Source organism: Fonsecaea erecta (genome assembly GCF_001651985.1).
Source record: "Fonsecaea erecta strain CBS 125763 chromosome Unknown Scaff9, whole genome shotgun sequence".
NCBI lineage: Eukaryota > Fungi > Ascomycota > Eurotiomycetes > Chaetothyriales > Herpotrichiellaceae > Fonsecaea > Fonsecaea erecta.
This window is the reverse complement of record NW_017387252.1, coordinates 1,163,171-1,177,563: the sequence shown is the minus strand read 5'-3', so window position 1 is coordinate 1,177,563 and position 14,393 is coordinate 1,163,171. Positions and strand designations below refer to the sequence as shown.

At 54.7% G+C, this 14,393-nt stretch overlaps 3 protein-coding genes across 3 annotated transcripts; 1 reads left to right on the top strand and 2 right to left on the bottom strand.

Moving 5' to 3' along the window:
- Positions 1 to 33: 33 nt before the first annotated feature.
- AYL99_09641 (hypothetical protein) lies at positions 34 to 867 on the top strand (the record flags this gene model as incomplete). The annotated part of the gene is made up of 2 exons (XM_018841148.1): positions 34 to 145; positions 494 to 867. 2 exons carry the CDS (start codon positions 34 to 36, stop codon positions 865 to 867), a joined length of 486 nt encoding a protein of 161 aa, XP_018689829.1.
- Positions 868 to 3,548: 2,681 nt separating this feature from the next.
- Positions 3,549 to 4,248, bottom strand: AYL99_09640 (hypothetical protein; the record flags this gene model as incomplete). Its single annotated transcript, XM_018841147.1, has 3 exons — positions 3,549 to 3,621; positions 3,703 to 3,855; positions 3,911 to 4,248. The coding sequence occupies 3 exons, from the start codon at positions 4,246 to 4,248 to the stop codon at positions 3,549 to 3,551; spliced, it is 564 nt and encodes a 187-aa protein (XP_018689828.1).
- Positions 4,249 to 7,083: 2,835 nt separating this feature from the next.
- On the bottom strand, positions 7,084 to 12,741 carry AYL99_09639 (hypothetical protein; the record flags this gene model as incomplete). Its single annotated transcript, XM_018841146.1, has 1 exon — positions 7,084 to 12,741. The coding sequence occupies one exon, from the start codon at positions 12,739 to 12,741 to the stop codon at positions 7,084 to 7,086; it is 5,658 nt and encodes a 1,885-aa protein (XP_018689827.1).
- Positions 12,742 to 14,393: the final 1,652 nt, after the last annotated feature.

Genomic DNA, 14,393 nt, shown 5'->3' with positions numbered 1-14,393 from the left:
TTCCTTGTAGACCGGTGTCCGCCAAGTAACGCCATGTCTGAATCCCCGGACCCATCTCATGACGCGCAGGCGGAGGCAGAAATGGCAATGCGCGCAATGATGGGCTTCAGCTCGTTTTCCGAGCGCCGACCAAAAAAACAATCCTGTAAGTCTCTCACCAGCGAACTGCTATCAAATAGACTCTCCTTGGCGGGACGTGCCTTCGACTTGCGGTTCATTGAGTCAAAGTGGGAGAAGCAAGAAGATAGTTTTCGTCTTGTTATTTGTGGGCATTGATACCTCTCTTCCTCTGGCTACAATCTGCGTCTCTGCTGTTTGGGAGACTGGCACTCAGCACGCTTCTATTGATATGTTGGGGCGTCGTCCTTTCAACATGGCTTGTCTGAGACGCCTGTACAGTGGCTGAATGTGTGTTCTTTGGAACCTCCTTCTCCCAAATTTTCAACCTGACTGATTGGAAGATCGAACTCTCTGACATTGATCTTGAATTCAGACACGACACCCATGAACGCTCCACCTGTCGCAACTGACCCGAAGCAAACGGCATCAGGTGTACCAGGCCCATCTGAAAAGCACGCTGGGGACGAAGAACAACTCGTGTCCAGTCCACACCACCCCCTCCCGTCTTCCAGCGCGACCACACCTCTCCCAGCACCACCGCAACAGACAAGCTACGCATTTACGTCTCCGCAAACGGGCATATCGTACACAGCGGCGGAGTTGGAAGAGTGGTCGCGCGGCAAAGTTAACGCGCGGGGCGACAAGGTCTTCTTCAAGCCCGGCTTTGTGTCTGACGATCCGTGGTTCCGACTTCGGGAGACGGGAACGGGCGGCAATGGGGAGAAAGGTAGTAGCAACAGCAGCTAAATTATCTCGGGGCATGGAGCCCAGTGATCAAGTCAGCATTGGAAACCAAGACTGATGGCGTCTGAACCTGTGTATTTTATCAGCAGGGATTGATCTGCACAACTCCGCATCCGAATAAATGGTGAATCATGCGAACCCCTTTGACGGAGCTTATCCTCGAGCCATATTCCCAAGCACATCCCAAGTTTAGAACCACTATCCACCTCATAGGCTCGGCCAGAAACCCATCAAGCAGGATGTGTTGCCTCTGGCAGAATGTCTCATTCACCTTCTTATGTATACCCACTCTGAGCCTTCCATCTAGTGAAAGACGATTTCCCAGGAATCGAGCATAGCAAACAAATAATTTCCCCTCGCGCAGACATACAGATAGACCGAAACGCCTCCCTTTTCCAGACAAGAGGAGAGAATACACTTTTGTTTTTTTTTTTGTTTTTTTTGGAATCTACTCACCGCGGAGGCTCCATCCACTACACCGATGTGTCTCTTGGCCTCCTCCCAGTTGAATGCCGACATACATATTTACATACATTCTTGCGTTCTACGATCCAAGTCTCATACATCAAATATGGATCCTGTTTCTACTGATAGATAGATAGATACAACGAGATCTTCACGGGGTGCACCCTAGACCCCACCTCGAACAGATGTCACTACTACAGGGTGGAGGAGGGGAGCCCAGCGGCCGCTTCTCAGATTGAAAATATGTTTTATGGCTAAGTGGGGAGGGAAAGGAAGAAAGAAAGAAAGCACAGAAGGTGTGGACAACTAAATAGTGAAGTCCTCGATAGAAATGCCTTGCATACCTCCCGCGGACAGAACCCCTAACCTTGCTCTTCTACAGAGGGACAATGGGGGCAGAGCAGAGCAATAGCAAACTGATAGACCGTGGAAGGATCAGAAAAAGAAGAAAAAGCGAAAAAGATAAAGGAGAGAAGATAGAAATATAAATACAAAAATGCAACACAAGAAACCCGGCGACGAAAGGCGGGAGAAGGGGGGAGGAATGATAATAAGGCCCCCTTAAAAGAGGTTCCCAGATAAAATCAAATAACGGTACCTAGTAAGTAGTCATACGAGGTAGGGAACGCAGGAAGGCGAATGAAAAAAGGGGGTGCGCAGCCTTGTGGCGCCGTGGCTGGGAATAAATCTCCAAATTCCTCTCCTAGGGATCCGGCGAGTAGGACTACTCAAGTAAAGAAGGTCACATATCCTCCGGCCAGATTCGGCGATGCTCGAGGGGCATATGCCTCCCTTCCCTGCATTACTCTACGCAAGATTGTGGTCAGTCACCTGGGTGGGACATTAGCAATGTCGAAGGGGTGAATGTGTAATAGGCATTTTAGTTTATCTCAGTGGACACGGCGCACAGAGATCCAGCCAGATGCCTTTCCTCTGAAAGAACAGTAATAAGGGACGATACCTAGAAGGCCTACTACTGCTTAAGAGACCCCTGTGTCGCCTCCCTCATTCACTCACTCACTTGCCACTACTCTTTAATCCTTAGCGATAGATAGCCCGGGCCAGCCTCGCGTACACTAAGAGCCTCCCCTAACCACCTTGGAACACCCCTTAAAAGATACACTCCACATGCTCCCCTGCTCCCTCCAGCAACTCCCCCGGCCGAGGCCCCAAGCCCCCTTAAAGACACACATGCTGGGCGGGCCATGGACCCCCTACGGAACCCAGCCCAGGGGGCACCTACGGCTTTTATTATAGGGGACAGGGACAGCGCCGGGTCCGGCCGAGATTGAAACTTTTCGTCCCATTGCAACTGTCACCAGAGAGGAATATGAATACATGGGGGAGTGAAAAAGAAACAAAGAACGGACAAAGCCACGGTCCGAGCCCCGGCCCAGGAAGCTCCCCGAGAGCCTCGCACAGCCGCAACCTATTTGCAACTGCCCCCCAGAGGACACCCAGACGTGAACTCTGGACACCAGGCAAACTGCTCGCAGCCCCGATATCCCGGCCCAGGGCCAAATCCGGCTTAGCCATCACACCGCAATCTCCACACCAGCTGCAAGACCCGCGGCTCATCACCTGCAGAACGCGAGGTCTTGTGACCGAAAGGAGGGGAAGTGCTACAGGGAACGACGCTCGTCCCAAAAAGTGCCTGAACAGCTCGTGATCCAATCAGACGGGTGAGAAGGTGGCACCAAACCCGAGAATTGGGCCCAGTGTGCCTGCATGGGAATCTCATGGTGGTACCCGCTCGGCGTTTGCTGGCTTGGGGCGGTCGGTACCTGCAGAGGCGATCGCTGCAGTGCAAGTTCGGCAGCTGGGCGATTTCTCTGGTTGCAGAAATGGGCCTGGCGTCATGCACGCCATCGCCCTGGCCACCATGCGGGGCAAAAGCAGCAAGAAACTTGGCTCAATTCGTGGGGTGGAGCGGAACCCTAAACTCACTGCCACGTCAATCACCCCGGAGGACTACCGCCAAGGCTGCATTTGAGTCTCCCGGCGAATGATTGTTCGAGTTTGATCATCGGCTCTGATTTGCTGTAGTCGGACGACATCCAAAGGGTTGGGCGGAGCGGAAGTCGACCGAAAAATTCACCTCCAGATCACCCCCGGTCGCAAAGTGGGAGCCATCTGGGGGGTTCTCGAACTCCAAGGACCGGCTCCGATGTGAAAAAGACAAGGAAATTCGTAGCATCGTCAATCGTGACTGTCGTGACTCAGGCGTGGCGGCTGCGGCTGGCTTTCGCATACGCCTCCGGGTGTTTCTTCTCCGCCTTCGATTTCATCGCTCTAAGGTCCCAAAAGGTCAGCCCGAGCCATTGTCATCCCTTCAAAAGGGCAGCGGAGCCTCGTATGCACATCTGGACTCACGAGATTTTCTTCGACGTGTACTCCACGTCTTGTCGGGCTTCTTTCACGGCCTCGACTCCTTCAGCGAAATTGACCCGTGCGGATTTCAATCTCCGCTGGGCCCTCGCTTGCAGCTCTTGCAGCTCCCGCTGTTTAGCGTTCAATTCGCCAGATCTATCGGAAGTCAGTTTTTCATTCCTGCCGTCGGGGCGTTCAAGATGCCACTTACGTCTGAGCTTGTTTCGCTAGCGAGCGATCCAGTCGAATGGGATCGAAGGCGGCGTTCATTTTGTCGCTGAGCATGTCAACAACATCCACGCCAGAATGCGTGTAGGAGTCGAAGTCTCCGCTGCTGTGGCTGGGCGCGTAGCTGGATCGGCTGTAGGAACCCGCGGAGGTCCGACTGCCAGTGTAAGAGGTGCTGGTGTCAGAGAGTTCCGGAGAATCAAGGACCCGGGACTGGGGGTAGCTGTAGACGGGGGCCTTGCCGGACGGCATGGTGATGGGGAGGGCCTTCTGGTGGGAGACATAGCTGGTGGGATGACGAGAGTAGGCGGTGGTGGCCATTGTGAAGAGATGATAAGAATAACTGAACCTAAGTAGGAGGTCAAAGGACAAGTCAATGTATGGTGGTGGGTGTGAAAGAGACTTGGGACTAAGAGTGCTCAAGGTCAGGCAGAGGGTTTGTTCGGACTTTTCCAAAGGTGAGTGATAGAAAGGGAAGAAGGAGGAATGAGGAATTTCAGACAGATGAGTCGGGTTTTTATAGGCAAAACCGGGCACTCCTCTGGTCACAAGGGGGACAGGGGAGGAGACTGCCAGCTCATCATCTCCCTGGGCGGACCAATATAAGTCGTGGCCCATGGGTGGAGGGTGTCATGATGAGTCCACCGACCCCGCTTCGCGAGCAGGACGAGAAGAGGAGGAGGACCAATGCGAAGAAGATTGAACCAGGGAGGAAGCAGGGTCGGCACCGTCCGTCACCTTCCGCCCGGCAGAGACAAAGGAAAAGACCGTCGAGGGTCGACCAAAGAGAGCGGAGGCAGACCCTCCACGAGCAGGAAATGGCAGGGTGGGATCAAAATCTCAGCTGAAGCCGAGTCAGGCAGTTGAAGGGAGGCAACGGGAAGCCGAAGATGATCATTGGATCGATGAGGCATTTTGCCAGGACTTGAGGGTCCTTAGTTCGCGGGATCTAGAAGCGAAACGGCGGACGGGAGTGGCTGTACTGGAAGACGAATGGAGCGAGGACGGAGAAGGTTCGTGATTATACGTGAGCAAGGGGGGAGAGACGGAAGGAACGTTGATTCGGCCAAGAAGGCGGGCGGACGTTCAGAGATAGGAAAGTCTCTTTTTTTTCTCCGGCCAGGGCCAGTGCATGCCCTCAAGGGGGGCAAGTGAGGAGGGACGGGAGGAGGGACTAGCCACTTTGCGGAGGATATGTGTGTGCGTGTCTGTATGTACGAGACGTTGAGCGTTGGAGGGACGGTATTGGGAAATTGTCTTATGGAACTTTCACATTTTGATTTTTTGGGGCGGCTGAGGCGCGCGGGCAGTGGTGGATGCGGACACGAGAGTCGCATGTTGGAATTGGTCGAGGGGGATTCAGGAGTTGGCAGAGGGGCCCAGACGTAAGAGGTCGACTGAAAGCAGCGTGAGGCAGGGTCAAGAAAGGGTCAAGCGTTGGCCGTTGGCGCGCGGGAGGGGTGAGGTGATGGTTGCAGGGAGCCGGTGGGAGGGCGTGGGAGCGTTGAGGAGCGAGGGGAAGAGATGGCGGCGGCGGTGGTGATGGTGATGGAGGTGATGGCGATGATGATAAGTGGTGGTGAGGATGGTGATGAGTGGTTCAACCGTTCGGCTCGGGTTCGTGCGCACAGGGAAAATAATATGAAAAGGAGGAAAGTGCGGCAACGTGCAGTCCAAAGTCACTGGGATGGCAGCCGTCGCAGGCAGCGAAGAGAAGGCAATGAGATCGAGGTTGATGGGTGGGCAGATGTACCTAAGGCATCCGGGCCTAGGCTTAACGGCTGGAGGACGGGGTAGAAAGGATAGGCCTGGCAGTAACTCGTACTGGGGGTAGATCCCCTCGTAAAGCATCCATCCCTAGGTGCTGGCAACGGGCACAGGCGAGGGGCGGACAGAGGGGGAAGAGTACTCCGTAGACGTTGCCGGCTAAACTTGAGCATGGTGGGCGCCACTCTCCGCGCCCACCAGCCTAGTACTGTACTTACTGTACCCCTGCCTAGGAACCTCACTGAGGTCCGTACGAGGCACATACTGTACCAGTAGCTTCACATCGCCTACCCCTTCGTCCTGGCCTCCTTTTCGTCCACCCCGTATCCCCGACACGTCGAAAAACAAAGTTTGATCTTATGTTTCAAAACGCAATTCAATCAATCACTGACAGAGTCCAGTGAATGGACGCCTGGTCTCCAGATGGACGAGATGCCTGGCTGCCTGGCTGCCAGCCCTGTCTGGCTCATTGGGCGTTGAGAAATAGCCCCGTGGGCTGCAAATGACTGGCAGCGGCGCCAGGTCACAGGTAGGTACAGTACCTCCTGCTAGCCCCCAATGGGACCCTCCCTGACTTCCCCCCATAGCCGCCCTTCCATCGCCCCCGGAACAACCCACCTTCTTGCAATGGCCGCCTACGAGTATTACCTGTGCGTGTCAGGGAAATCGAGTCTTGGCGCCGTTCAACTCCCGCTCACCACTTTTCTACTTACTTACTCACCACCCGTCCGTTGCAACCATTCAAACTCTCGAGATCTTCAATCACACAACACGGAACATTTGTAGTGCGGCACAAGTACATACCTCCATCTACCTACCTAGGACCATGGCCCGGTGGCCTCTCGATGACGGCAGAACTAGGCTGCTTTCCTCCACCCCGATCCCGCCGCCCCAACAAAGCACCGCTTTCCTCGCCAAATGCTAATACTGACTTCCCATCAGACCGATTCATGCATGTCGTGGTTCTCGTTGAGGAGATCTTCTCTCCTCGCTCGGGCCTTGACCATATTGACAATAACAACGGGTCCCCTTGAACTCCATTACCATGCACATTTGTGTCATTATTTCCCCATCCCCGGCGTTGACCCAGCCTTTATATTACTCCCCCTTCCCATTACCCACCTGTTCCTTTTTGGTGAAAATGATAAAATATCCGTCAACCCTATATAGCGTGAGTCGTCCGTCATAAGAACCCCCACCCAAACAGTCTGCAAAAGTAGTTGCCACTGGGCAAGGATCAGGAAAACGCCACCTCCAGAAATGCGTCGCAATGACTCGCTCAATGCAGTGACAATGCCGTGCAACTAGTGACCCCTCGCCCATGGACAGCGCACACTGACGCAGAGTTTTCCCTAACCCGAGAATCGTTTCCCTGCGCCCCGACAGAACTCAAGACTCCAGAGGCCTATCACGTAAGAACACGTGTGGCACAGTTGGGTCCAGTAGCGTCATCATCATCGTCCCCAGCACATTAAAATCAACCGGTTTGGTAAGGTAGTCGGTAAATCCAGCATTTGCTGCGGCTGCGCGTTCCTCGGGCATTGCATGCGCTGTCAGTGCCATGATCGGCGAGGGTTGGTACCCGTGACTCCTTTCCCACTCCCGTATCTCCGTACAGGCTTCATACCCATTTTTGACCGGCATCTGGATGTCGCAGATGATGAGCGAATAGTACCCCGGTGGGTTGCCCTGAACCATGTCCACGCATTGCTGCCCGTTCTTGGCACAGTCGTTGACCAGCGCAACTTTCTTGAGGTACCGTTGAATCACCATCCGGTTCACATCGCTGTCCTCGACCAACAACACTCGGTGATCTCTTCCGCCGATCTTCTCCTTGACCAAGTTCGCGATATTTCGGAAGTCGTCAGAGCTCGACTGCGCGACCTCGCGTGCTCGATCTTTGCTCAAATTGCGTAACTGCGCAGGATCGAAAATCATTGCAAACACGGACGGCTTGACTGGTTTGTGAATCATGTAGGCTTTGCGCCCGCTGGCTGTGAGAGCAGTAAAGTCATCGAGGATATCCCGCTTCTGGTAGTGGTCGGTAATCACCACGAGGGCCGGTATCACCGGGCCGGTGTAGTTAGCCATCTGTCTCATAAATAGCATGATGTCGGAGGTCGCAGGTATATCCAAGACGATGTGTGAGAAAGTAGGTGGTAATGGCCCGTTCAAGAGATCGAGGAATGAACCAATGTCCGGAATAGTCGTGACATTAGCCGCGATCGAGTATGGAACCACGTGCTCGATATGTTGCTTGATCGCCGTCCGCGCATACTCGGCAGGGCAAATGATGATAACCGAATACGTCTGGGGGTGGGCCTTTCCCGGCGCCAACCTACCTCCATCATTGTCGCTGTTGCTCCGCTTGAAGATCTGGTGGGACGCTATGGCCTTCTCCGTCAGGACTTGTCGTTCACTCGCTAAAAGAGCAGAATCGGGAGGAGGTGCAGATTCGGGTGTTTGCACGATCGAAGTCGCCGACGACGCAGACGCTATATTACCCGAGTTTGATCGCATCGACAATCCGGAGCTATCGGATGGAAGGACGGGCGGCGAAACAAGCGTTGGCGATGATACGGCCGGCGATGGTAGAGCGGCCGCCTGTTGTGGAGGACTTACATATCTGGATAGGCCGGGCGTTTGAATGATAGCTTCGTTGGGCAAGAGACCCTTAGCTGACGATATTGTCGCGGTCTTGTTGTCAGACTGTGATCGAGGGCTGCCTCCCAATGAAGGCGACTGCCTCTGTTTCCCGGCTCTCGCAGCGACTGGGGGGGAGGTAACTTCAGAACCCGGAGGAGCCACCTCGACCCGGATGTAGAAGCTGAAAGTCGAGCCCTCGCCTGCTTTACTTTTCACAGAAAGCTCGCCTCCATGCATCTCCACCAGCTGCTTGGACAGGAAGAGTCCCAATCCAGAGCCAGCCTCGTGATTACTGCCGCCCCCAATCTGGCCAAACTGCTTGAAAAGCCGTTTAAAATCATCCTCATTAAACCCACGACCAGTATCAACCACGTCAAACGAGAGTAAGCCCGAATTATCAGACCGTCCTGTCGGGCTGGCGCGCTCGGCATCGCGGTAGGAACACCGCATGTACACCTCGCCCTGTTCGGTAAATTTGACGGAATTCCCGAGAAGATTGAGCAGAACCTGGCGAACTCTGAAAGCATCTCCCTTGACCATTGACGGAACGTTGGCCTCCAGCGAATAATTGAGCTCTAGTCCACGTTCGATCGCCCTAGACGATACTGTATCTATCACCTCTTCGCAGAGTGCCCGAACATGGAACCACTTGGGAAGTAGCGTCATCTTCCCAGCCTCGACTTTCGTCACATCCAAGATGTTATCGACAAGTTCCCTCAGGTTGTTGGCGCTGTTTTGAATGGTGTCCACTGTCCGGCGTTGATCGTGATCTAGCTCTGACTCGACCAGCCAAGGCATACTACCCAGAATGCCATTGAGCGGCGTTCGGATTTCGTGGGACATGTTGGCGAAGAACTTGGTCTTGGACTCCATCTCTGAGTGGACCTTCTCGTTGGCTTGGTTCAATTCTCGTTCCAAGGCTTTCCGTGTCTCGATATCGGTACACGTGCCGTACCAAGATGCCTTTCCGCTCTGGCTCTGCCATAGACCAGTGTCAACTCGAACAAGGCGTACGAGAAACCAGCGATACCCGCCTCCTCTAGACTTCAATCGAATCTCAGTCAGGTACGATAGGCGACCGTTTTCATCCTTCTCCACAACGACGGAGCCTGATTTGATCATCCGCTCCAGTGAGCTCAAATCAGGCGAGAAAAGGTGTTTCTGCGCAGGAAGCGGAGGTACAGTCGCGCCGACAGTTTTGTTTGAATCGGTGGACGAAGAGGGACTGGTAGCTGAAAACCGAGCAATCGCGGCGACGTCTGACGGTGCCAAAATGCCACATTTGTGCAGATCATCACGATGGACATGTTTCGCAAACCCTAGACCTCGGGCATCCTCTAGCGTCTGGCCTGAATATGCGTGCCATTGCTGGTTGACAGCCACAATGCCATCTCCTTCGATAGCCTCAAACAGAATCTGTGGAATGGCATCTGCAAGTGCGCGAATCTTTGTGTCACGGGCCATGATCGCCTCCTTTTCACTGGCCTCAAGGTTCTTCATGTACTGCTCATGCACGTCTAGAAAGGAACCAATCCAGTACAAGAGTCGGCCATTGTTACTCAGTAGAGTGCTGGCTCGAAATACAAACCAGCGGAAATCACTGTCACTGTTGAATCTCTTAACACGAATATAGTGGGTGAACTGACTTCCTGTTCTTAACGCTTCATTCCACAGCTTGACCAGACCGTTTCTGTCTGCTGGATGCACGTTTTTCCAAGGATCTCGGACACGGCCCTCTCCTTGACTCCGGAACGCGTCAAATTTGCGGTTGGTCCAAACCAAGTCTCCTGTACTCGGCTTCGCCAGGAAAAGTTGAAGGGGTACAGCATTAAGCATCAGAGACGATATGAGTTCGGGCAGAGGTCTCTCGCCATCATCTTTATTCTCGCTAACACGTCGAGCAGTGTTTCGCCGAAGGGGGGGATCAATTCTGTCGTAGAGGGAGAGTGAATGGTCTCCAGGGTCACTTGCAGAAGTGATGCTCGCCGTTCGAAGTGCGATCGGACTAGGAGGGTCGGGCTGTGCCTTTCCGACGTTTCCTGTAGTTTTCTTCCCAGCTGTCTTTGAGCCAGCGGAAGATTTCTCAGTCGAGTGTTTGGTTTGCTCCGTCTCATCCCTGGTCGGTCGAGGGCCAGGAGTCAGTGGCTGTTGACCGGCTTTTTGCCTTCTAGCAGAGAAGTAGCTGTCTACCATTTCGGAGCCTGTCTTGCCACCGGGAGTTGGCGGCTGTCCTGAACTCAGCCCAAACTGCTCCAAGAGTGGGGTGCTTGCGACAGAATTGCCCGGGCTTTCTTTAAGAACTCCTGGGCTGAGGCTTTCCTGGTATGACCACGATCTAGCATTCTCTTTATCCTGTGCAATTTGTCCGCTCAGCTCAGCCACAAGTTCGAGTTCAGAGCCTTCATCAGAAAATGTGCCGCCCAGACCGAATGCCGCTCCATGTCGGCTTCCAGGAGTGCCACGCAAACGATCTTGGAGAGCGCTGTATTGCTGTGCTAGTGAATATGAGCTTGCCAGATGTGGTAGGAGGGCCTCCAAGGAATGCCGCAGACTACGCGGATATGGATTCAGGGGCGACAGAAAAGACAGGATGGCTATCGGAAAGCGGAGGTTAGATGCCAGGGTTCCCCTAGCCAAAATCGGCTGTATCAGAGGCACATGAATCAATGTCTTCGACATATCGGCGCCTATCGCACTCAATGGCTTATTGGCGGTGGTGGCGTAGTCATACACTGGGGGATTTTGTTCGAATGCAGACTCGTCAATGGATGCCGTGGGTTGCATGAAAAAGGGTGATTCGGTTGGGTCAGGACGTGCCGCAGGTGAAGGGGAGGGGCTCTGCGACCAAGGTGATGGTTCTGGCTGCTCATATTCGTCAAATGCCCGGAAGTTGGCCTGCAGCATCAGAGCATCTTCGGGTCTTCCAACTCTGCGTTCGTCAGGACCTCCTGGGGATGGCGTCGGTGGCGCGCTTCGATTATCTTCCCTTCCTTTGACCTTCGGCGACTGTCTCGGCACGGTCTCTGTGTAAGCTCTCGTCAATACGACAGGTTTCCTCTTCCCGAACAACGTTGCAACGCCTGTACGGACAAGTAATGGGTCCGGCTCAGCCTCAAGCGGCTGGATCGAGCGATGCACATGACACCTGAGTGTCGATGAAGCGGAACCAGACGAGTTGTACTGTCCCCTTAACGCCAAGGGGTCTAATTCGGCCACAGACGATCTCGGTGTGGCGGCTTGCCTCGTCAACCTGGGCAACAGCGGCGAAACAGTCGGACCTTCTTCTGCTGGCTCTTTAGGCAGCATACTGTAGGCACGCACAGGCCCCGCAGGTCGCTGACGAGCAACCCTGGCAGATGGCTCGGGTGATGGGCCTGCAATAGAGTGACGGGACGTAAGGGGGGGCCGGCGCGGGGCCGAACTAACATCACTGGGGATCCTGCTGGCAGGCTCTGGCCGCCGGCCGAGAGAGGATATGTCAGCCTCGGAGGTAGCCAGAGATTCAAACTGTGACAGCGGTACTCCCTCGCTGCCATTAATGTTGTACGTTGCCTTTTGCCCCCATGGAACGTTCTCGAGATCAGTAATATCTCCAGGAACCGCCAGCGATGCGCGTTCAGCGCCATAAACTTCGGACAGAATCTCAGTGACATTGACCCACCACATATCCAACCCTGGTTCAGCATTGAGCATTAAAATAATATCGTACAAGTCGGGCGTCGGGAAATTGGGGTCTTCGATATAGCCTGGACTCAGAGGTGTCTGGCCAACTGGTGTACTCATATCCGAAGAGGATGCTTGCCGTTGCGGAGGCGGGGGCTGCGCAGGATCGGAGCTGAGCGGCGGCTCGTTGGTGGGGGATAGAAGAGTGAAGGGTCTGTGGGAGGGGCCTGAGCGGTGGCTGGTATTACGATTGAGCCGCAAAGCCATGCGAGGGAATGGGTACGACGGGGTCCTGACAGCCCCCGGGGTCATGTCAAATGTGGCTCGTATAGTCCGGGTGGAATCTGTCGAGAGGGCTGCGGTGTTCACCGATTCATCCGAGCTCGACTCCGTATGTTGCAGTGATGCCGAGGGCTCGGACGGGTCGTCTTGTTTCGTCGTATCAGACGAACCGCTGGAAGCAGTGGCGGCAGCAGCCGCACGCGTCTGTTGTTTCTGTGCGAGCGCCGCGCTCATCCTTCGTCGCATTGCCTCAATTCCCGACGAACTCTGGCGTGTCAAGACCGACGTCACTTGGTGGTGGACCAGGGTAGGAGCACTGGAGGGGGCGTCCACGCCACTTCTCCTCTCACCCACGACTTCCTCTTCCGATCGTGTCGCCGACCCATGATCATCGTTGCTTCGTGAAGAGCGGCCACGAGGGGGCATTCCAACGCGTGAAGATTTGGAGGGCTTCATTATTGCGGATGCAGACACTCGATCGTCCAACTTCGGTGTCTGCAACCTCGCGACAGTCGAAGGGCAGGCATGGAGAGTTAGGAGGAGAATCCCTTGGTTCGGAATGGGAAGAAGAGGATGTTCGAGCCGTCCAGCTGAGCAGCCCAATCGCTAGAGCGTACGACGAGGCGCTGTATGTGCTGGGGGATGAATCAATCAATCGCAAGGCAGTGTCGAGTGTTGGTTTACGTCAACCCACGACACGAGCGTGACGAGACGTCGTAAGGAGAATAGTATGTGAGGGGTGGGCTCTTTGCAAGACCGAAGCAAGGGCAAGGGTAAGGCGGAGGCTATGATGGCAGCAGTGAAGACGTCGACAGGGAGGGTGAGGGTGGTTGAACTTCAGGCTCGACAAAGTTGTGTAGGTGTACGAGGGAGCGAGAGTGCGCCAGATTCGAATAGAGTGGCAAGGTGGGTAATGTATTTGCGACGAGTTGAACGACGGATGGAAGTGGCCGGAATATGCAGCCACTCAATCAATCACTCAGCCAGCCAGCCAGCCAGCTCCATCACTCAAAGTGTTTGATATGTGCGTATACTGGCACAGGTCGCGGCGTAGTGGTGGTGTGCTCCGTACGGGATAGTTTGACCTGGAGAGAAGAGAAACAGAGAACCGAGACAATCGACGACACAGGCCATTGTGGCGCCTGGCCACTGGGCTTTGCGGAAACGGGGGCAGCTGCACGGTGACGTCGGCGGGTGTCCAAGACCGCCTAGGGTGGCCAGGGTCGGCTCTAAGAGGGCAGCCGCATCCACCCAGTCCCCCATTGAGCGACCAGGCAGGGCTACCAGCCTACCACGCACTCAAGGGCCATCCAGGGGCGTCTCCGCCCCCCTCCCCCCACTCACGCCGCCCCTGCAACTCCCTGCAAACCCGGCGAGCCACCTGCATCACCACGCCCGTTTCTCTCCTTGATGGGGGCGGCGTTGGTTCCTAGATATCCGATCTCAGGCTGTATATTCCCGGATATCTGGTTACTCTACGTACATACAGTACTCACTGCCACCACAAAGCCAATGCCTTCCTGATCTCCTACAACTACCGACTTAGATCCATCTGCGGCCGTTCGCCTCTTTTCCTCTTGGCAGATATTGTCCCGACATATGTCGGTCAGGTATGGATTTATGTAAGGGAGGGCTGCATGGGGTAACCACCACCTCCCACAACATGTCCCCCTCTCTCACACAGGACGGAGAACCCTTTGTCAACTTCTTGCTGTTCCAAGCTTCTCACAGCTACGTAACCGACCCTTGATCCCTCTTCCGTCCACATCTTTGTCCGAATCCAACGTCAGTGGCCCACAAACATCCGGTTTCGGTCGTCCCCTTACCGTCCTCCCCCATAGGTACCCTCACAATTCACAGGTACTGAGGTGCCAAGTCCCCTACAGTGGGCAGTGGGTAGTGGTGTTGAAGCTCACATGCATTTAACGCCAATTCCCCCCGTTCTTCAAGGTGACACTGATGGCGATGGCTGTTACCTTACTCCACAAGAAATGCAGCCTGGGTTTTGCCTCGTCCCCGTCTGGCCACTGTTGAGACTGGGACACTGGGCAGAAACAAATATGACAAACGAAACAAGATTGCTTATCCCTCCGTGGGCGATACTCGGG